The 21,365-nt window shown below is 57.7% G+C and overlaps 1 protein-coding gene across 8 annotated transcripts in view; it reads left to right on the forward strand.

Moving 5' to 3' along the window:
* Window positions 1-19,353, forward strand: part of CACNA1B (calcium voltage-gated channel subunit alpha1 B) — a 175,257-nt gene extending 155,904 nt beyond the window's left edge. For 7 of the 8 annotated variants that reach the window (XM_029054325.2, XM_029054326.2, XM_029054328.2 and 4 more), the window contains 10 exons: window positions 2,367-2,463; window positions 6,411-6,519; window positions 8,223-8,330; window positions 9,384-9,496; window positions 10,697-10,794; window positions 11,466-11,604; window positions 12,679-12,792; window positions 15,875-16,094; window positions 16,847-17,088; window positions 17,890-19,353. In XM_029054325.2, the coding sequence (XP_028910158.1) occupies window positions 2,367-2,463; window positions 6,411-6,519; window positions 8,223-8,330; window positions 9,384-9,496; window positions 10,697-10,794; window positions 11,466-11,604; window positions 12,679-12,792; window positions 15,875-16,094; window positions 16,847-17,088; window positions 17,890-18,414 (1,765 nt within the window). In that variant the 3' untranslated portion in view covers window positions 18,415-19,353. The remainder of the gene's footprint in view (window positions 1-2,366; window positions 2,464-6,410; window positions 6,520-8,222; window positions 8,331-9,383; window positions 9,497-10,696; window positions 10,795-11,465; window positions 11,605-12,678; window positions 12,793-15,874; window positions 16,095-16,846; window positions 17,089-17,889) is intronic. The other variant, XM_029054333.2, reaches the window with a different exon arrangement.
* Window positions 19,354-21,365: the final 2,012 nt, after the last annotated feature.

Below are 21,365 nucleotides of genomic sequence, written 5' to 3' on the forward strand. Positions count from 1 at the left end.
TAGTACAGTACAGCTGGTAGACGCCATCTCTCCCCACAAGGAGATTCCAGCCTACAGATCTGTGATTTCCTCCTGGGAGAAGAAGCTCAGCTTGAGAAAAACCTCCCACAAGCTAGAGGCGGGAAGCGGGGGAATGGGCAAAATGGCCACGGAGGGGGCGTCCGCAAAAGGGTATCTTGGGCATCTATCCGCCGGCTGGGGCACGGAGGGGCATTCGAGACGGCAACTACCTCAGACCACTCCCCCCAAGGGCGAAATTGGTTCTCACGAGGCCCCAACTCCCGCCTCCATCCCTCCACAACCCAACCCCCTCCTCCATCTTGGCTCGCAAAGACCTCTCTCCCGTGGCCTCCCGCCACCACACGCCCTCCCCGGCCCTGCCGTCCCCGTCACCCGGCATTTGGGGGCTGGGGGGAGGGAGAGGGGCGGGAGGGTGGGTCTCTCGCCTCCGTCGTCGTAACGTGTGACGTTTCCTTTCCAGTTGGCGGATTCGTTGTAAGGATATGTACGGTGTGTTGCGTTGCGTCGCACCGTCCCTTGGCTTAGGGGGGAACTGCCCTCGTAGGTTGGCCTACAAGGTTTGCAATTTCAGAGATTCCACCCAGCGCATTTACTTTTTCCACCCGAAATGCAAACGACAAAGGACAGGTCCCCGGAACCTGTCCGACCCTCGTTTGCCTCAGGAATGATTGACACTTCTCCTCTTTCTCCCTCCCCTTCCCCGCCGTGCCCTTCTCCCAATCCTCTGGTTTCGCCCGCACTTTCCCCCCACCTGCCCTCAGGCCGGAGACTGGCAGTGCCCTGGAGGTGCCCTCACCCCTTCTGGGGTGAGGAAGGAGCAGGGGAGGCCGGGCCTTAACGAGGAGGAGGAGGACGGGATGGAGTGGGGGTGGGTCCTGCTCTTCTGAAGAACCCCCTGCCCTTTGGCTTTTTCTTCCGGGGCGCTGATGAGGCTGGCAGCTTCCCCTTAGAGAGGGAGGTTCTGGAGGCATCTGGGTCCCGGAACCAGCCCAGTTTTGGCGCCCCATTCTGGTCAGTCCCCTGTCCTAGTTGGGGCTTCTGGGCAGCAAATCAGACAGAAGGGAATCGTCTGGTCAATGCCCTGATTCAGGCAGAGAGAATCGTCCAGGGGTTTTGAGCCCTGGGAGGCCCCCACGAGTCTAAGAAGGTGTTGGTTCGGGAAGAGCTTGGGGGAGTCCGGATTAATTCATCCTGGGCCTCTCTCTCCTCCCGTCCGTTGCGGTTTGACTTCCTTTCCTGCTCGGTTGAGCAGGGAGCCAAGGACCCTCCCTACCTCATCCCCGAACCTTCCCGCCGGGCACAGGGGAGTGGAAGTCCCCTGCCCTTTGGCCCCAGGCCCCAGGCCGGGACCGTGTGACCGGCTGAGCTGCCGTGGTCAGCGAGGTCCTTAGGAAGGAAAAGTGGGTTCGAGGCCTGAGACAGATACCTGACCTTTGCCCTGGGGCCTGAAGCAGAGAGACATGGTGGGGGAGACCGAGCTTATCCAGGACGGGCAGGGAGGGTGAGAGAGCTTCCGCCAGGGAACCACCACCTTGCCCCACCCGGGTGCCCACGCCAACCCTGCCCATGATTCATTCGTTCATTAATTCGTATTTATTGAGTGCTTTCTGTGTGCAAAGCACCGTACTAAGTGCTTGGGAAAAGGCAGTAGAACAGCGACCTCCGGTCCGACCCCTGCTAATCTGGGCCCTTTCTCACACACACCTTAAAAAGAGGATTTTTCTCTTCTTGGGGGCTTTTTGTTTTGACCTTTGGGCCTCAGTGTCAATTGGAAGCAAGCGAAGAAAATCAAAGGCATTCAGGTGGGCCAGCTCCAGAACATCCTCCACCCTGACAAATGTCGGTCCCCGGCCTGGCGAACTCAACCAACCGCTCCTCATCCTGGTATTTCTGAGAAATCAAGAAAAGTAGGGAACTACACAGAAAAAGCCAACCCTATCCGCCCCCACCTCCCCACCGTCCCTCATCCCATGTCTATCGATTGAGACATTAATCATCCCACCCTGCCGCCTCAGGGAAGAACGAGTCAAAAATGATTCTCGGCTTCGGGATTTCTCTGCCGATGTAAAGAGAACAAAGGACGGGTGACGGGAGGGGGTGAGGGTGGTCGTTGGGGGGGGGCAGAACAATGAAAGCGAAAGCAGAGAAATCCTTCATTTTACCTTCCTTTTCCTCTTTTTTTTTTTTAATACTTAATGAGAAATCTGATTAACTGGATATCTGTTTTCTCGTCTGGCCCCCTTCCCCTCTCCCCTCTCCCCTGTCCCTCCCCCACTGCCCCGATGTTTCCCTCCTTCGTTCTGATTTCCGTATCCTGCTTTGGCCTCTCTCCAATCGGTTGCCAGCGGACGAATCAGTTACAATGACATGTTTGAGATGCTGAAGCACATGTCCCCTCCGCTAGGTTTGGGGAAGAAATGCCCAGCTCGTGTTGCTTATAAGGTAGAGATCGCCGCCCCCGACCCACCCCTCTGCGCCTCCCCACCCCACCCCGGACAGCTTCCTGTGCTCTGCTTTTCGGGGAACCGAGGCCATTTGGGGTGGGGGAGGTCACCCCTTCCTCTGCCACTCCCATCACCTCGCTTTCTCCCTCTTCACAGTCTCGAGGGAGCTTCTCTTTGCCAGTCTGTCCACCTCTCTGCTGTCTCCTGAGCTCCCTCTCTGATGCTTTCTGTACCTCTTTCCTTCTATTCCAGGCTCCTTGGTAGCAGCTTCCCTCCCCCAGGTCTTCCCGACCTGGAGATTTGGGCCCAACCGTAAATAATAATGATTGTGCCATTTGTTAAGCGCTTTCTATGTGCCAAGCACTGTATGAAGCACTGGGGTGGATACAAGCAAATCGGGTTGGACACAGCCCCTGTCCCTCTTGGGGCTCACAGTCTTAATCCCCATTTTACAGTTGAGGTAACTGAAGGCCACGCAGCAGACAAGTAGGGGAGCTGGGATTCGAACTCACGACCTTCTGACTCCCAGGCCCGTGCTCTATCCATTATGCCATGCTGTCAAGGCTGGGCGGGGCCTTGAAGGTGGAGAGCTGGAGGGAGAGCCTTCTAAATCCACCCCAAACCCTTCCTCCTCCTCTTCCCTACTGATGAGATTCAGCAAACAGGGCCCTTCCAGGCAGTGCCCTCCAAGACTGCCCTGGGGACCACTGTGCTTAACCCAGAATTTTTTCTGATGGTATTTGTTAAGCGCTTACTATGTGCAAGGCACCGTACTAAGCACTGGCATAGATACAAGAGAATCGGGTAGGTCACAGTCCCTGTCCCACGTGGGGCTCACATTATCTTCATCCCCAGTTTACAGATGAGGGACCTCAGGCCCAGAGAGTGAAGAGATTTGCCCAAGGCCACACGGCAGGCAAGTGGCAGAGCCAGAATTCTTAGAAGAGCCAAAGGTGCAGATCCCATGGCCACCCCCCCGGGCAGTGGGGCTAGAAGATTGGCTAACCGTAGTGAGTGGATCATGGGGCCAGGAGTAGCCAGGGACAAACTTTCTGATTGTCCCAGACTCAGTTAATCAATCCTACTTACTGAGCACTTATAGTGTACAGACCACTGGACTGAACACTTGTGCAATGCAACAGATTTCATAGGCAGGTTTCCTGAGCACAAGGAGCTGACAGTCTAGAGGGGGTGAGAGACAATCAAATGAAAGATGGGTATGGACATAAGTGCTGTGGAGCAGAGGGTAGGATCAGTATCAAGTGCTTCAAGGGGACAGATCCTGATAATAAAACCGATAAATACATTAAATTGCATATCGATCGGGCAGCGGCATGACCTAGTGGATGAGAGCACTGCCCTGGGAGTCCGAAGGTCCTGGATTCTAATCCCAGATCTGACGCTTGTCTACTGTGTGACCTTGGGCAAGTCATATCACTTCTCTGGCCTCAGTTCTCCCTCCTACTTAGGCCGTGAGCCCCGTGCGGGACAGGGACTGTGTCCAACCTAATTACTTAGTACCTACCCCGGTCCTTAGAACAACGTTCGACATGGAGAAAGTGCTCAACAGATGTCATTTAAAATAATCCAGTGCATAAGTGACAGAAGGGAGAGGAAGAGGTAAGAAGATGGCTGAACCCCAGGAAGAAGTTGTGAGGGCGGGGGCCCCTATGGTCAGACCCTTTTTAGGAGGCATCATTCCTCTGTCCAGGAAAATATGCCCTTCTCCCTTCTTCCCCTCCCTGATAATTGCTCTAGGCCTCAGTCCTAATAGAAGAGAAGCCACCATTTCAAGTCTTCTTTCATGGACGCTTTGATAATTGAGCTCAGGCCAGGGCGTCAGAGGAGGAAACAGATTCACTTTCTGGCAGAGGCTGGAGCCAGAAGTGGAAGTAATAACAGCAGTAGAAATAGCAGCATCCATTTGGTGCAGTGGAATTGAGCGCTTACTGTGTGCAGAGCGCTGTACAAAGCATTTAGAAGCGTACGATAGTAGATATGCTTCCTGCCCTCAGCGTGGTCTAATGATGGTATTTGTTAAGCTCTTACTATGTGTCAAACACTATTCTAAGCACTGGAGCAAGAGCCTGGGAGTCAGAAGAATCTGGGTTCTAATCCCAGCCCTGCCACTTATCTGCTGTGTGACCCAGGGGGAAGTCATTTCACTTCTCTGGTCCTCGGCTACCTCATCTGCCTAAAGGCTGTGAGCTCCATGAGGGACAGGACTCTGTCCCAGTTGATTAGCCGGTGTCTACCCCAGCGGTTTCTGGCACATAGTAAGCGCTGAAGAAATACTGAGTGTTCCACCCTCTCACAGTATATCCAGAAAGGGTTTTCCTGGCTAAAGCTATGGCCTCTTTGATTCTTTTCTTTCCGATTCCACCCTCACCTAAGTTTCCTCATGTGCGTCTCTTTGTGTTTCAGTCCCTGTGACTCTGTGCTCTGCCCCGAGAGTGTGTGCGATCATGGTTTTTCATTCTCCCCAGCCTCCGTGGGCTGGCCGGCTTTGGTTGGAGAATTCTCCCGTATGCCATCCCTCAGACCCTCTCCTGGGTCAGCAAGATAGCCGGTCCCCGTAGAGCTTAGCCTGCCTGTAGCCCGAGCTTGCCCAGAAATGCCCGAGTGCACGACAGCCGGGATCTGGCCCCGAGGCAAGAGAGCTCCATCCAATCAGACGCCGGAGAATCCAGGATAAGCCGTCACCTGCCTCCCGGCCTAGAAAGGGACATTCCCTAGAGATGCCTGGGCGGGGGCAGGGAAGGGTCGGAGGAGAGGAAGGAAGAAGTCTTCCCAAACCTTCCATTTCAGTGGCCTTGCAAATAAACGAAACACTTTTACCAGTTCACTGCCATTCCTCACCCATCCAATGATAATAATAATAACCGTGGTATTTGTTAAGCGCTTGCTATGTCCCAGGCACAGTTCTAAGCCCTGGGGTAGGTACAAGATAATCGGGTTGGTTACAGTCCCTGACCCGCACAGGGCTCATAGTCTTAATCCCCATTTTACAATTGAGGGAACGGAGGCCCAAAAAAGTGAAATGACTTGCCCAAGATCCCACAGCACACAAGTGGCAGAGCCGGGATTAGAACTCGGGTCCTCTGACTCCCAGACCTGAGCTCTTTCCAATAGGCCACGTTGCTTCCGGGGCCCATCCGGGAGGATTTAAAATGGTGTCTGACCCCGGCGGGGATGGAGGGGGATGGAGGGGTGAGTCTCAGTTTTCTTCCCATTTGAGACCAGTCTGGCTCCTCCTCCTAGGCTTCCCTTCTCCCCCCAGACCAGGATCTTGTCCCGGAGCAGGGATCATAGGACCTGGGTGCTCAGGGCTTTCCCGGAAAGAAATCGGCTATCCCTTCTCCAATCCAGGCACATCCTGTCCTCCCGGGAGCCTGGCACCGAGGAGCAGGGCTGGCGTCTGGAAAGAGCAGTCCCCGGGGCCGACGGAGCCAAAAGGCAGCTGGCATCTTCCCCAGATTGGCCCAGATGCCCCCCAAATGGAGCCCTCTTGGCTGGAGCTCTATCTCATCGCCCTCCCCTTCCATGCTTTTCCTCGTCATGCCTCCCACCACCCCTCCTTTCCCCTTGGAATTTTGCTCCCTCTTCCAGGAAGCGAGTGCTGAATCACAGTCTGTTACCTTTGCCAGCCTCGTGAGCCTTGAGGGTCGGGGTGGGGGGCACCAGATCACCGAGGGATCCAGATCTGGCAAGCCCCACTTCACCCCATAGGGCAGACCAAATCTGGGGAGGTTCGTTGGTATTTTGGGTAGTTCTGGATCGCGTCATCAATCGATGCAACCCTCCCCGGGCAGAGCACAGAACCGCGGAGGTTCCTCGTGGCACCTGATCCCGGTCCCGTGGGTCATTGGCCGAAGTTCGGGGGAGGGTCTCGGGGCAGGGGAGGGGACGCTGATCCCGCCAGTCTTCCGGGGGGTCTCTCCACAGCGCCTTGTGAGGATGAATATGCCCATCTCTAACGAGGACATGACGGTCCACTTCACCTCCACGCTCATGGCCCTCATCAGGACGGCTCTGGAGATCAAGTTGGCTCCAGGTAAGTGGGTAGGGCCCCGGGGGCAGATGCCAGTGCTGGATGTGGGGACTGGGGGGGCGGAGGGGGTGGGAGAGGGGGGACTCCGATGCCCTGCCCCTTGCCCTAGCCCCTCTAGACTGTGAGCTCACTGTGTTCAGGGAATGTGTCTGTCTGTTGTTCTGTTGTCCTCTCCCAAGGGCCTAGTACAGTGCTTTGCACACAGTAAGCGCTCAATAAATACGATTGGACGAATGGCTACCAGGAACACAAACCCCATGGAGGGAGGGGTTGTGCTCTATATCATCATTATTATTAATATCAATATTTTTATGGTGTTCGTTAAGCGCTTACTATATTAACTCGTTGTGGGCAGGGAATGCCTCTATTTATTGTTCTGTTGTCCCCCCCCCCCCCAAGGGCTTAGCACACTGGTCTGCACACGGTAAGCGTTCAATAAATACTATTGAATAAATGAGTGAATAATAATAATAGTTGTGGCATCTGTTAAGCGCTTACTGTGTGCCGGGCACCGTACTAAGCGCTGGGGGTGATACAAGACAATCAGGTCGGACGTCGTCCCTGTCCCATGCGGGGCTCGCAGTCGAAGTCCCCATGTGACGGATGAGGAAGCTGAGGCCCAGAGATGTGAAGTGATCTACCCGAGGTCACAAAGCAGACAAGTGGCGGAGCCGGGATTAGAACCCACGTCCTTCTGACTGCCGGGTCTGGGCTCTCCCCACTAGGCTACTTTACCATCCTTGCATTTGTTATGCACTTATTATGTGTCAAGCACGGTTCTAAGGGCAGGGGTTGATACAAGATCAGCAGGTCAGGTACAGTCCCTGTCCCACTGAAGGCTCGCACTGTAAGTAGGAGAGAGAACAGGTATTGAAGCCCCATTTTACAGCTGAGGAAACGGAGGCACGGAGCAGTGAAGTGACTTGCCCGAGGTCGCACGAGCAGCCTAATGGCAGAGCTGGGATTAGAACCCAGGTCCTCCGAGTCGCAGGTCTGGGAACTTTCCACCAGACTGGAGGCACCCTCCGATAACACCTCCAGAACCCCTTTCCCCGCTGCGGCCTACGCGTTCCCTCCGGACCCCAGGGTGAAGCGTCCCCCAGCCCTTTGCTTTCTGACTCCCTCTCTCCTTCTCTCCTTGTCTCTCCATCTCTTTCTCTCTCTGTTTCTGTCCCTCTCTCTGTCTCTCTGACTCCCTCCGTCTCTCTCTGTTTCCGCCTCTATGTCTGTCTTTCCGATTCTCTCTCTCTCTCTCTCTCTCTCCCCTCCATTCTCCCCTACTCTCTATCCCTGTTTCCATCTCTTTCTCTGACTCCCTCTCTCTCTTTCCGGGTCTCCCTCTCTCCTCTCCTCTTTTTCTGTTTCTGTCTCTCTTGCCCCCTTCTCTACTCTCTCTGACTCCGTCTCTCTCCAATGCTCTCTGTCTCCCTCTCCTCTATTCTCTCTCTGTCTCTGTCCGTCTGTCTCTCCCTGCTTCTCTCCTTCTGTTTCTGTCTCTCTTGCCCCCTTCTCTACTCTCTCTCTCCATCTCTTTCTTTGTCTCTCTCTGACACTCTCTCTGTCTCCGTACATCTGCCTCTCCCTGCTTCTCTTCCTCTGCCTCTGTCTCCCTCGCCCTCTCTCTCTGTCTCTGTCCATCTGCCTGTCCCTCTTTCTCTCTCTCGGTCTCTGTCCATCTGTCTATCCCTCTCATTTTCTCCTCCCAGCTGGGATGAAGCAGCATCAGTGTGACGCAGAGCTGAAGAAGGAGATTACGTCCGTGTGGGCCAACCTGCCCCAGAAGACCTTGGACTTGCTGGTGCCGCCACACAAGCGTAAGTCTGGCCTTGGGGACCCCGGCCACCGGCGACAGGGCCGGTCCAGGCCTGTGCAGCCGGCTCGTCCACTGGGGCCCGGCCTTCCCGGGGGTCACGACCTGGGCAGCCACCCCTCTCCCGGCCTGCCCTGCCCCTGACAATCCTGTCGGATAGTAAGCGCTCAATAAATACGACTGAATCGAATTGAGATAGTGCGCGCTGACGGAGAGGCTTCTGCTGGCCCTGGGCTGGGGAATTAGCACGGCAGACCCAGGGAACAGAGGCAGGTGGCTCACTCTGATGTTTCTTTTTCCTCCCCTTCTCTCTCTCTCCCTCTCTTTCTTTCTCTTCCTTTCTCTTTGTTGCTCTTTTTTTTCTCATTCTCTGTGTCTCACTGTCTCTCCTCTCTTTTTGTTTTCCCTCTCCCCCTTCCCTTTCTCTTCCTCTCTTTTTCTTCCATTCTCTCTCACACTCTTCCCCTCTCTCTCACTCTTTTCCCCACTCTCTTTCCCCCTCCTCTTCTCTCTCTCTGTCTCTGTCTTGTTTGCTCTCCTCTTTCCTTCTCCCTCTTCCCCTTCTGTCTTTCTCTTCCTCTTTTCCTTCCATTCTCTCTCACTCTCTTCCCCTCTCTCTCACTCTTTCCCCCACTCTCCTTCCCCCTCCTCTTCTTTCTGTCTTGTTCCCTCTCCTCTCTTTCGGCTTTCCTTCTCCCGCTTCCCTTTCTTTCTTTTTCTTCCATTCTCTCTCACTCTCTTTCCTCTCCCTTTCTCCCTCTCTTCCTTTTTCTCTTCCCTTCCTCTCTCCTCTCTTTTTGCTTTCCTCTTCCCTCTTTCCTTCCCTCCTTCTCCCTAAATGTCTCTCCACTTCACCCCTTCTGATTCCAATTGGCTTCTTGCTCCAATGGAGTCATCTCTCTTTTCCACTTTCTTTCTGTTTTTAACACTTTTTTTTCCTTCAACCTCTTTTCCATCCACAACCCTGCCCGGTGGGCTTGCTTTCTGTTTTTTTCTTTTCCCCTTGCTCTTGCTGCCTCCTCCTCCAACTCCCTTCTCCCGGAACTTCTGTCTCCAGCGGATGAGATGACGGTGGGGAAGGTGTATGCAGCCTTGATGATATTTGACTTCTACAAGCAGAACAAGAACGTACGAGAGCCAGGCCAGCAACAAGCTGGAGTCCTCTTACAGGTACCTCTCCTAATAATGATAATAATAATAATAATAATTCTTGCATCTGTTAAGCTCCTACTGTGGGCCAGGCACTGTTCTAAGTGCCGGGGTGGATACCAGCAAATTGGGTTGGACCCAGTCGAAACTTCATTATTATTATAATTATCATTGTTATTGTTGTTGTTGAGAGAAGCAGCTTGGCCTAATGAAAAGAGCACGGGCCTGGGAGTCAGAGGACCTGGGTTCTAATCCCGACTCTGCCATATGCCTGCTGTGTGACATTGAGCCAGTCACATCATTTTTCTGGCCTCAGTTTCGTCATCTGCAAAATGGAGATTAAGAGTGTGAGTCCCACGTGGGACAGGGACTGTGTAAAATACGATTATCTAGTATTTAAGTATCTTATCTCAGCACTTAGTACTGTAACTGGAACATAGTAAGCACTTAACAAATACCATTATTATTATTGTTTTTGTTGGATTTATTAAACACTTACTATGTATCACGCACCATACTAAGAGCCGGTGGAGATACGAGGTTATCAGGTGGGACACAGACCCTCTCCCATACTGGGCTCACTGTCTAAATAGAAAGGAGGAGGATGGAATCCCCATTTTACAGGTGAGGAAACAGAGGCCCAGAGAGAGGTGTAACACTAATAATAATGTTTTTTATTAAGCATTTACTATGTGCCAAGCACTGTATTAAACTCTGGGGTAGATGCAATATCCCCCATGGGGCTCACGGTCTAAGTAGGAAGGTGAGCGGGTATCAGATCCCCATTTTGCAAAGGAGGGAACTGAGGACCAGAGAAGTGAAGTGACTTACCCACGGTCACGCAGGAGGTAAGTGGCAGAGGCAGGGTTAGAACCCAGGTCCTCTGACTCTCAGGCCTCTCAGGGTCTGGGCTCTTTCCACAGTTTACTCATTGAATTGTATGAATTGAGCGCTTACTGTGGGCAGAGCACTGTACTAAGTGCTTGGGCCCCACCAAGCACAGGCCCCCCTCCTCTCCCTGCGGGGGTCTCTGGAGCTGTCATTTGTCTCCTGCACCCAGGAGAGGGCCTCCAACTTCACCCTGAGGGCAGCAGGAATCCGGGGGAGGTCAACAGGGGCCAGTTCCTCCTCTGAAAGGCAGCCCCCCTCGGGCTGAGGTTTTCTGGGATCCCACCACCCCAGTGCTCTCTCTCCTCCTTTCTCTCCGTCTCTCGGCCGCAGATGTGTTCCGCATCCCAGAATCACCCCCTGAAGGTCCGAGTGTCCCGAGTGCTCCAGAAGCAGAAGAGCCTGGCCTCGCTCAACAACGGAGGGGCCCTGTGAGTGTTGGGAGGCGGTGGGGGGGGGGGGGGGGGAGCCCAGCTGGGGCCCCGGAGTGGGAGCAGGAAGCCGTCGTCAGGTCCCTGCCCAGGAGACTTCCCGGGGAGGGATCGCCAAGCAGCTCGAGTTAGAAGGTCCCTTGAGCCCTTTGACTCCCATCTGCCTGGGATGAGTTAGCCGGCGGCTGGCTTGGAGGCAGAGGAATGGACAAGTTGACCTTTCTTGACCACTCTCCCGCCCTCCAGTCTCAAAATCCCCTCAGACACCCACCACCCCTCCAGCCTCAACAACACAGCTGGTCAGAGACTTCTCCCGTCACCCCCCCACCTCATGGTTAGTTGAAGACACTCCCCTCCCTCAATGACAGAGCCAGTCAGAAACCTCCCTGCTCACCCACCCAACCCACAGCTGACCACTCCTGGAGACCCCTCCCCTTCTGCTGTCCCTTCTGGCCTACTTGGGAAGTGGACCATGCAGGGACCCCTCCCCGTCTGAGGGTCAGCGGCCGAGACACAGGGCCGGCAGCTGTTAGGAGCCAGGTGACAGAGAGGGGCCACCGGGGGAGGGACCGAAAGCGGCTCTCGTCTCGGGGCCGGACCGATCTGGGGCGTCGGAGCCGCCCCGAGGAACCGAGGCCTGACTCCGTCCTCCCCGCTCTGTCCCGGCGTAGCCCAAGCCAGGCGGGCGGCAGCCTCAACGTTTCGGTGTCCTGTGGGGCTCAGCCCACCCAGGACGAGTGCTTCAAGACCAGGACGGCGCTGGAGCACGGCCACTCTGAGGAGATCTCGGCCAAGCCTCCGGGCAAACAGGTGAGGCGGGAGGAGAGAGCGGAGGCCCGAGCTGCAGCCAGGTCTCACGGGCGCCGGGGCTTCTCCGCGGGACGGTGGATATGTCCGTGGGGTCCGCGTGTCTGGGTCTGTGAGGGCGCGTGTGGCGGTGAGAGGGAGAAACGGAGCTGGGTACGTATGTGTGTCTGGGAGCGTGTGAGGGTGGGGCGGTGAGAGGCAGAGACAGAGATGTATAAGTGTGTGGGTGAGAGAGAGAGACAGAGAGAGAGAAATGTATAAGCATAATAATTATGGTATTTGTTAAGCGCTGACTATGTGCCAGGCACTGTACTAAGCACTGGGGTGAATACAAGCATCTCTCTGGAGGGGTTGTGAGTGTGCTCGTAAAAGAGACGGAGATATAGGATTGGGTGTTACAGTGCTTGGAACAGTGCTTGGCACATGGTAAGCACTTAACAAATACCATCATTATTTTTGTGTGTGTCTGTGCGGATAAATGTGGGTCTATGTGTGTGTGTGTGCAGAGAGAAAAACGGAGCTGTGGGGGTATCTCTCTAGAGGTGTGTGTATAATTGTGTGTTTGTGAGAGAGAGAGAGAGTAGGAGAAGCAGCATGGCCTAGTGGCAAGAGCCCGGCCTTGGGAGTCAGAGATTGTGGGTTCTAATCCCGGCTCCGCCACTAATCAGCTCTGTGACTTTGGGCAAATCACTTAACTTCTCTGTGCCTCAGTGACCTCATCTGTAAAATGGGGATTAAGTCTGTGACGCCCAGTGGGACAGCCTGATTACCTCGTATCTATCCCAGTGCTTAAAACAATGCTTGGCACAGAGTAAGCGCTTCCCAAATTCCACAGTTGTTATTATTATCGTTAGGCCCGTGGCTGTTCCCTTTCTGCCTTCCCCCCCACTGCAGGAGAGGGCAGCTGGTGCCAGGAGTGCACCTACCCCCTCCCCGCGTCGGGCAGGCCACTACCAAGCCCGGAGGGGGTGCTCAGAGGACCCCATTAAAGGCGGAAGGACGCTCAGACATTGCGTTTCCCGTCCCCGGGCCTGGCGGGGAAGTGCTAACCGAGGCCTCTCGTGGTTCCCCCCCCAGGCGGTGGAGTTGCACGAGATGGGCCCCAGCGTCCTCGACGGCGGCGAGCCCCAGCCGGGGCTGGAGAGCCAGGGACGGGCGGCCTCCATGCCCCGCCTCGCCACAGAGACCCAGGTGAGCCCAAGGCCCAGAGATCCAGCGACGTCTCCCGTCGGCAGGGGGATGCAGGGGATTGGCTGCCGGGATTTTGGGGGCCTCTGCGGGGCCAAACCAGTGCCCCTGCTTGGCGGAGAGGGGCGTCTCCCCCTCTAGTCTGGAAGCTCTTTGGGGGCAGGGAAAGCATCTGTTCTGTTGTTCTGTTGGCACTCTCCCAAGTGCTTAGTACAATGCTCTGCACCCAGTAAGCGCTCAGTAAAGATGACTGACTGACTGACTGACTGCATCCCACTTTGCCAACTTATTCCCCAAGTTTGGAAGAGCTGAAATGCAGGGGTTGGGCTTTTGCAGCGAAGGTCCTGAGGGACCCCTAGAAAAGGGGTGCCTGGTTACTCCAAAAGGCCCAGCCTCGCTGCCCATTTAGAGGTTTCGATGCCAGGAACCTCACCCTAATAACCGATGTCCTCTCTCTGTTTCTCCTCTTTGACCTATGGCCCCATCCTCTGTGGCTTTTCTCCTCTGACTCCTGACGTTTTATTTCGATGTTTTCTCACTAATCCTTCTCTCTCCTTTCCCTTGTTCATTTGACTGCCGTCTCTGGCTTTGCTGATTTCCCTTCTTTTGTTGCCGTTGCATTCTGTTTTCTAAATCCTCTCGTGTTCGACACCGGTTATGTGCTTCCCTCTCTTCTCCTCTCCCTCCTCCTCTTCTTCTTCTTCCTTCTCCTCCTCCTCTTCTTCTTCATCTTTTTTCTCTCCTCTTCCTCCTCCACCTCCTCCTCCTCCTCTTCTTCTTCATCTTTTTTCTCTCCTCTTCCTCCTCCACCTCCTCCTCCTCCTCTTCCCCTTCCTCCTCTTCTGGCACCTCCTCCTTCTTCTCTTTCTCCTCTTTCATTTCCTTCTCCTCCTCCTCTTCCCCTTCTTCCTCTTCCTTCTCTTTCACTTCCCACCCTCCTCCTCTTCCTCTCTATTTTCCTTCTCTTCCTCCTCCTTTTCCCCCTTCACCTTCTCTTTGTCCTTCTCTTCTTCCTTTTTCCCTCTTCTCCTTCTCTTTGTCCTCCTCCTCTTCTTTCTCTTTTCTCCTCCCCCTTCTCCACTTCTTTCTCCTTTTTCCTCCTCCTTTCTCTTCTTTCTCCTCCTCCTAATCTTCCTCCTTCTCTTCCCCCTCCCCACCCGACTTGATTACTTTGCTCTTCTGCTTTTCTCCTGCCCCTTCCCCACCGCCCCCTCACCCTCCCCTTCATCACGTGTCGTCTGCTGCATACCTACCGTGATGTCCACCCCTGGCCGCTCTGTCTCTCATCTTGTCCGACTTGTTTGCAGAGGAACAAGGCCCGATCGCCGGGGAGTTACCTAGCAGTATGTAGCTCGAACTAAGTTGTCTCCTATTCGGCTCGTATTGAGTTCCACCTCCTTGGGACATCCTTCTTCCCTTCCCTTTCCTTCCCTACCCTGCTGTGCCCTGCCCTTCCTCCCTCCCTCTACTCACTCCTTCCTTCCTTTGTTCCTCCCCTCCTTCCCTTGCTTTCCCTTTCCATCCCTCCCTTCCTTCCTTTTCTTATGGTTTTTATTGAGCGCTTACTATGTGTCCAGCACTGTTCTAAGCGCTGGTTTATCCTTCCTCCATCCCTTCCTTCCTTCCCTCCCTTCCTTCCCTCCTTCTGTCCTTCCTTTTCTTCCTTCCTCCCCTTTCCTCCCCCTGGTTTATTCTCCTCCCCTCTGCTATGGGCGTTGGGCCACGGCTGTACCCGCAGCCGGAATCCCCAGCCCGATTCCCGGATCCCGAGCCCGCGGCCTCCTGCTTCCCACCAAGGCTCTTCCCCCGCCGGAGGGTCGGGAAACGGGTGGGTTTAAAGCCGCCCGCTCCCCAGAGAGGCCCGGAGACCCAGACCGACTTCCCCCGAGCTGAGGAGAGACGTGGGCATTCTGGGCCCCGGCCTAAGAAGGGGAAGGGGCCTGGGGGTGGTCCTGCAGTGGGAGGGCGCGAGGCTGTGCCCGGGGTGATGGAAGGAGGAAGGAGGGCAAGGGCATCCTCGGCCTCCCTGTCAGCTTAGAACAGTGGACGCACGGTAAGCTCTTAACGAACTCCTTAAAATTCACCACCGTCTCATCATCGTCAGCGTCGTGGGCCGGGCCGGGGCCGGGCGTGGGCCGAGCCGAGCTGGGCGGGCACGACGGAGCTGGCCCCCGCTGCCACCTCCCAGGGATTCCGGCGAGGGGGGATCGATGACCCCTCCGGGCCCGGCCGTCTCCTCAGGAGGCATCCGGACCCAACAGCGGTGGCTGTGGGTTTATGGGAGAGCCCCCCATCTGGCCGGGCCTCATTCAGAGGGTCTGACCCTAGGCGTCGAGGGAGTGGACTCTTCCCCTCACGGGAGGGAGGCCACCTCAGCCACCAGACGAGAGGCCGGGAAGCTGCCCGCACCGTACCCGAGTGCCCCCGGTAGCCGCTCCTCTTTGGGTCGGGGGCCGAGAGACCCGCCTCTTCGACTTGCGCCTCTTTCCAGGGTCCGACTCCCAGAGAGAGGCTTGGGCCGGGCCCAGAGTCCGGGGCGTGGAGAAGCCGGGCCACCGGCCTCCCCGCCGGCCCCCCGGACGAGGGCCGAGCTTCCGGCCGGCCCGCCCCTCGCTCCCTCGGCCTTCCTCACTGGGTCACCCAGCCGGTCCGGGCCCGGGGCCTGCCCGGTGCCAGGGGCGGAGGCTACTACAGGGCACACAGAGGGGACGTGGACAGCACAGCTCAGCTGAGCAACGGGGGATCCCGACTCTTCTAAGGGTCTCCTGGCGGGGGCCGGGCCCGAAACCCCCCGCTCCCTCCCGGAAGGTCCGGATCAGTCAGTGATATTTACTGAACGCTTACTGCGTGCGGTGCACTGTACTAAGAGCTTGGGAGAGTCCAACGTAGCAGTAAACAGACAATGAGCTTACAGTCCAAGTGGACCCCCTCCCCGCCCACCCCGCCACCGATTCCTCTGTTCCACAGTGGCTCTTCCCATCCCTCTCCCGTTCCCACGGCCCCCTCCGGCCGCCCGGCTGAACGAGGCGGGACTCACGGCTCCCCATCTCTCTCCCCCGCCCCGCCCCCGGCCCCTCCCTCTCAGCCCATCGCAGACACGAGCCCCATGAAGCGATCCATCTCCACGCTGGCCCCTCAGCGCCCCTCCGCGATGCCCGGCCCCGAGGACCCCCTGGAGCGGGCCCCCCCGGACCCCCACAGCGGCGGCGGCCACCATCACCACCACCACCGCTGCCATCGCCGCCGGGACAGGAAGCAGAAATCCATGGACAAGGGCCCCAACCAGCTGACGGACGGAGAGGCGGGTAAGCGCCCCTGACCCCCGGCCCATTCCCGGTGCGCCGGGAAATCAGTCATCGTCGGGAGTATTAACTGTGTGAAGCGCTTCCCTTGTGCCAAGCACTGTACCGAGCGCTGGGGTAGTTAACGGGAGCACGGTCTAAGTAGGAGGGAGAATAGTAAAAAAAGGTATGTTTGGGAGCTCAAAGAACCAGAAAGGTAAACAGAAAACCCGAAGCGAGGACCTAAGGGTCAAGAGACGAGTCCCAGGAAGGAAAATGGAGGATGAGGTAAAATTCTGTTCTAAAGAGAAGCAGAGGATAGAGCCCGGGCCCGGGAGTCCGAGGACCTGGGTTCTAATCTCAGCTCCGCCACCAGTCGGCTGTGTGACCTAGGGCGAGTCACTCGGCTTCTCTGGGCCTCAGTTCCCTCATCTGCAAAGTGGGGGTTCAGTACCCGCTCTCCCTCTTTCTCAGAGTGGGAGCCCCATGTGGGACGGGGACTGTGTCCAAACCGATTAGTTGGTCTCCTCCCCAGCGCTTAATACGGCACCTGGCACACCGTAAGCGTTTAACAGATGCTATGAAAAAAACCAACAGGCAACCAAACCGGGAAACCGCTTTCGTTCATTCATTCAATCGTATTTATTGAGCGCTCAGGGTGTGCAGAGCACTGTTCTGAGTGCTCGGGAGAGGACAGCAGACACGTCCCCCGCCCCCAACGGGCTTCCCGTCTAGAGGGAAGTTCACCGGCCCACACTGTGTCTTCTTGGCTCCAGTCCCGAGCAACGAGCTGTCCGCGGGCCAGCCGGGCGAGACGCCCGGCCGGCCCGAGGCCCGGAAGCAGGAGCGGGGTCGCTCCCAGGAGAGGAAGCTGCACTCCTCCTCCTCCTCGTCCGAGAAGCAACGCTTTTACTCGTGCGACCGCTTCGGCAGCCGGGACCACCCGCAGCCCAAGTCCTCGGACGGGAGCCGGCCGGGTTCCCCCACCGGAGGGCAGGGGCAGGGGCTCCACAGACAGGTAAGGCCGGGGCCGGGGGCAGGAGACGCCGGGGGCAGGAGTCGCCGGGGCGGGGGGGGCGGGAGGGCTCACGGGCTTTGTTTCCAGGCTCCGTTTGGCAGCCTGGGGGGCGGATTGGGTCGAGCCACTGACCCAACCCCACCGCAGCGATCCGTCGATCGATGGATCCGTGGTATTTACGGAGCGCTTCCTGCGTGCGGAGCACTGGACTCAAGCACTCGGGAGAGTCCGGGGTAACAGACTCGGTAGTCACGTTCCCTGCCCGCGAGGAACTGCCAGTCTAGAGCCACACCACGCGGCAACGTTACGACGATCCACGTTGCGGGGAACTTCAGTTAGAAAAAGGCTTTGCTCGACCTTTCGACTAGTGAAGCGGCACGGCCTAGCCGCCTCTCCCGACCGTCAGCGAGAGCTGACATCTGTGTCCCGCGTCGACCCAGACACCCGGTTGTGCCGTCCCTCCTGGCGTGGTCCTCGTCGGTCTCCGCATCCCCCGTCCCTCCCCAGCCCACGTCTTCCTAACACGGGCCCGGTCGTTCCCGTTTCAACTCACTACTCACGGTTCTTCACTGTTCCGACTCTTTCCGTCTCTCTTTCAACCGCTTCTTTACTTGCCCGTCCTCCTCTTCCCGATGTGGTTGGCTCGATTTTGTGTTGGCTGCGTTTCCCCCGCGTCCGCCCCCCTCCCGCCCGCCCCGGTGTGTGTCACTGTCTGTCCATCTTCCCGGTCCGTTTCGTTTTGCTTTTCTTTTGGTTTTTCTTTTATTATTTTTGATTTGCTCTGTTCCCCTTTCCGTGTAGGGTAGTGGTTCGGTTAACGGGAGCCCTCTGCTGTCGACGTCTGGTGCTAGTACCCCGGGCCGTGGGGGGCGGAGGCAGCTCCCCCAGACCCCCCTGACCCCCCGCCCCAGCATCACGTACAAGACGGCCAACTCCTCGCCGGTCCACTTCTGCGGCCCGCAGGCCGGCCTGCCCGGCTTCTCCCCCGGCCGGCTGAGCCGCGGCCTGTCGGAGCACGACGCCCTGCTGCGGGGCGGCCCCCCGGGCCAGCCCCCGGCCCCCGTGGCCCGGATCGGCTCGGACCCCTACCTGGGCCACCGGGGCCCGCCGGAGGACACGCTCACCTTCGAGGAAGCCGTCGCCACCAACTCGGGCCGCTCCTCCCGGACTTCCTACGTCTCCTCGCTGACCTCCCAGCCGCACCACGGCCTCCGGGTCCCCAACGGCTACCACTGCGCCCCGGGGCTCGGGCCGGCCCCGGCGTCCGGCCAGGGACGGGCCCGGCACGGCTACCACCACCAGGCCGACGGGAACGACTGGTGCTAGCGGCCGGCGGCCGAGGGCCCTCCCCCGCAAACCCCGGGAGTCCCCGCCCAAGCCCGGCCCGTCTGCGCTGGGGAAAAATCGATGAGTTTTATCATCTGGAAGTCGGGGGGTCGCGGAGGCCGGCCGGGGGTGGAGGTCGTTTAGCGACAAGGGAAGGCGTCCTGCTCCTCGGATTTCTCTCCAAGTGAACTCGCTGGTTTCTTCTCCGTCTCTGTCTGTCTCTCTCCGTGCCTCTGTCTCTCCTCCTCCCCGTCTCTCTTTTCCGTGTGTGTCTCTCCGTGTGTCTCTCACCGTCTCTCTCCCCCCCCGCCACCCCTCTTGTTTTGCACCGGACGGATCAATAAAATATTTTTTTAAAGGGAGGTGGTCCGCTACGTCCCTCCACCCCCTCCCCGGCCCCGGGCGCCTTCCCCGAGCACCCCGAACGCCCCCCGCCCGCGGCCCACCCAGAAACCAAATCCGCAGTCCCCGGTGGGTCCCGGTGACGGAAGTTGGGAACTCCGGAAGACGGACCCTGGAGGCTTCTTCGGCGCTGGGATCCGGGGCCTAAGTCTCGGGCGAAGTAGCGGGCTGCCTCCGAAGGCCGGGACGATCCGGGACGGAGGAGCGGACGTTGGAGATGGGAGGTTGGGGACCGCCTCCTCTCCGCCAGAGCGACGGGATCGGGTCAAGGGCCACCGGGCCGCCCTCCGCGCCGGCCGGAAACGCCCCCGACGGAGCCAACGCGCCCGAAGGCCGGCCCCGCTCTCCTCCCCGGCGACGCCTGCCCGAAACCCGAGGGCCGACGATGCGGAAACCCGGCCTCGCCGCCCTCGCCCCTCTCCCCACCCGCCTCTGGTCTGTCTTGTTTCTAGACGCTTGATTTTGGCAAAAAAAGAAAACGGAGGGGGAAAAACAAAAGTAATCGGTTTTATATCGAGCTGTTAGATAGAACTTTAACTTTTCATCGTGTGCGTTTTTGTAAATTGTACAGCAAAAAGGGAGGTCGTCTTCTGTAGGGAATGAGTCCGATGTCATTTCGGGACAGACGCGCACGCCCACCACGCACACCCCGCCCACACGCCCCGAATTCAATTCAGTGCTCCCCATTCCCCATGCTCACTACCAAGTGCCTAACCTTCGAAATATCTCACGAGATGACCCTGCGACAGCCCTCTTGGAACCAGGCGTCCGAAGGAGATGAGGCGCGGGGCCCGGGACGCCGCGCTAGGCGGTGGACGTTTTGTAGCGCTGCGCCGCCGCTCTCGGCACGGTGCTCTGCACACGGGAGGCTCTCGGCACGGTGCTCCGCACCCAGGAAGCGCTCGGTAAACTCGATCGAACGAATGGAACGCGTTGGACGGGACGCAGGCCGGCGAAGAGGAGGCCGACAGCGACACCCGGTCGGGAAAGGGAAAGGAAGACCTGAAAAAAATAAAATAGGAGCGGGCGGGGAGGGTCCTCTCGGCTCCTGCGGGGCAGGGGGTGGGGGTGTCCATCTGCTAACGAATGAGAGCGGGCCTGAGCCGAAACTCTCACTCGCTGGGTGTCTGCTCTGACTTTGGCTGTGGAGACGCTGAGGTCGTACGGTGTGTCACGTGTGACTGGGGTGTCTGGGGATGGTCTTGTTTGTCGCCTGGTGAATATCGGACGGTCAGGGATGAGATTGCCGTAGTCTTTGTGGGGGGAAGATGGTTGGGGGCGGGAGGGGCCCTCCCGCCCCTGGCGTCTCGGGGAGATGGGTCGCTCATAAAAATGGCGCCGGAGCCGCACGGGGCGGTGGGGGAGGGAGAAGGCGAAACAGGCGAGGGGCATCATTTAGGGGAAGAGCGGGGGGGGGGGGTCTCGGCCCAGCCGGGAAGGGCAGGGTGGGGGCTGGGGCCGGAGGGGGATGAGGGGGTGTCTGAGGGGTATTTCCTCCCGGCCCCAGCCAGCACTTTTTGGGCCTCTGGTCTGGCCATGCCCAGAGTACCCCCGCCCAGTCCCCAACTCTCGAGGGGGTGGAGGTGGCGGGGAGGGGTCACCCCAGAGTTTCAGGCGAGGGCTGGGGCCGGCTTTTTCCGGCGGGGGGGTGGGCGGGGGTCCCTCCGGCACAAGCACAGGCACCGTGGACTCCTCCCTGGGGGTCTCCGTCGGCTGGGGCTTCTTCACGATCCTTGGGGTCTCCACAGCTCCAGCGGTCTCCATTTGCAAGGGGGTCCCCAGGGGTCCCGGGGTGGGGGGACCCGTTGGCCCAGGGGTCTCCACGGCTCTGAGGGTCTCCACTGGCCTGGAGATCTCCCTGATTATTGGGTCTCCGCCGGCCTGGGGCGTCTCCACAGCCCCAGGGGCGGCGGAGCGGGGAAGACTGGGTTGGATCTGCGGGGCGGCCGGAGGGATCCGGAACGTTCTGGGGGAAACGGCTCAGGGTCCCGAGCGTCCCCCCCCAGAAAACGCTCCGGGCACCAGTCGGCCAAGCCCCCTCCCCATCTCCTCCTGCCTCTCCGCCTGGGAAGTTCCCAATCTGTTGGATGTCTGTTTTAAAAGTTCTGTTCAATCTCATCCCTGGATTCTGCTAAAAGAAAACTTATACCTATATGTGTATATATGTGTGGGCATATATGTGTATATATGTGTGTGCATATGTGTGTGCGTTTAGGTTTCTATATTTACCTAGAAGAAGGTATAAGTTTTCTTTTATATCTGTGTCTGTGTGTGCATGTGTGTGTGTGTGTATGGCTGGCTGGGGGGGTGTGTGTACATGTATGTTGGGGGTGTGTGTGTGTGTGTACATGTATGTTGGGGGGGGGGGATGTGTACGCACGCACTTTGACTCCACAAAGTGCATTAACCAAGAGGTACGTTAAGGAAAATGGTTGTCACTTAACCCCGTAGGGCTATGCAACAAGATGACACTTATTTCAAAAAAGAAACATCCAGAGACCTTCATCCATATTCTGTAGCTTTACCTGCTGGATTCTCCTGTTTCGGGC

This window comes from Ornithorhynchus anatinus, chromosome X4 (assembly GCF_004115215.2).
Source record: "Ornithorhynchus anatinus isolate Pmale09 chromosome X4, mOrnAna1.pri.v4, whole genome shotgun sequence".
Lineage (NCBI taxonomy): Eukaryota > Metazoa > Chordata > Mammalia > Monotremata > Ornithorhynchidae > Ornithorhynchus > Ornithorhynchus anatinus.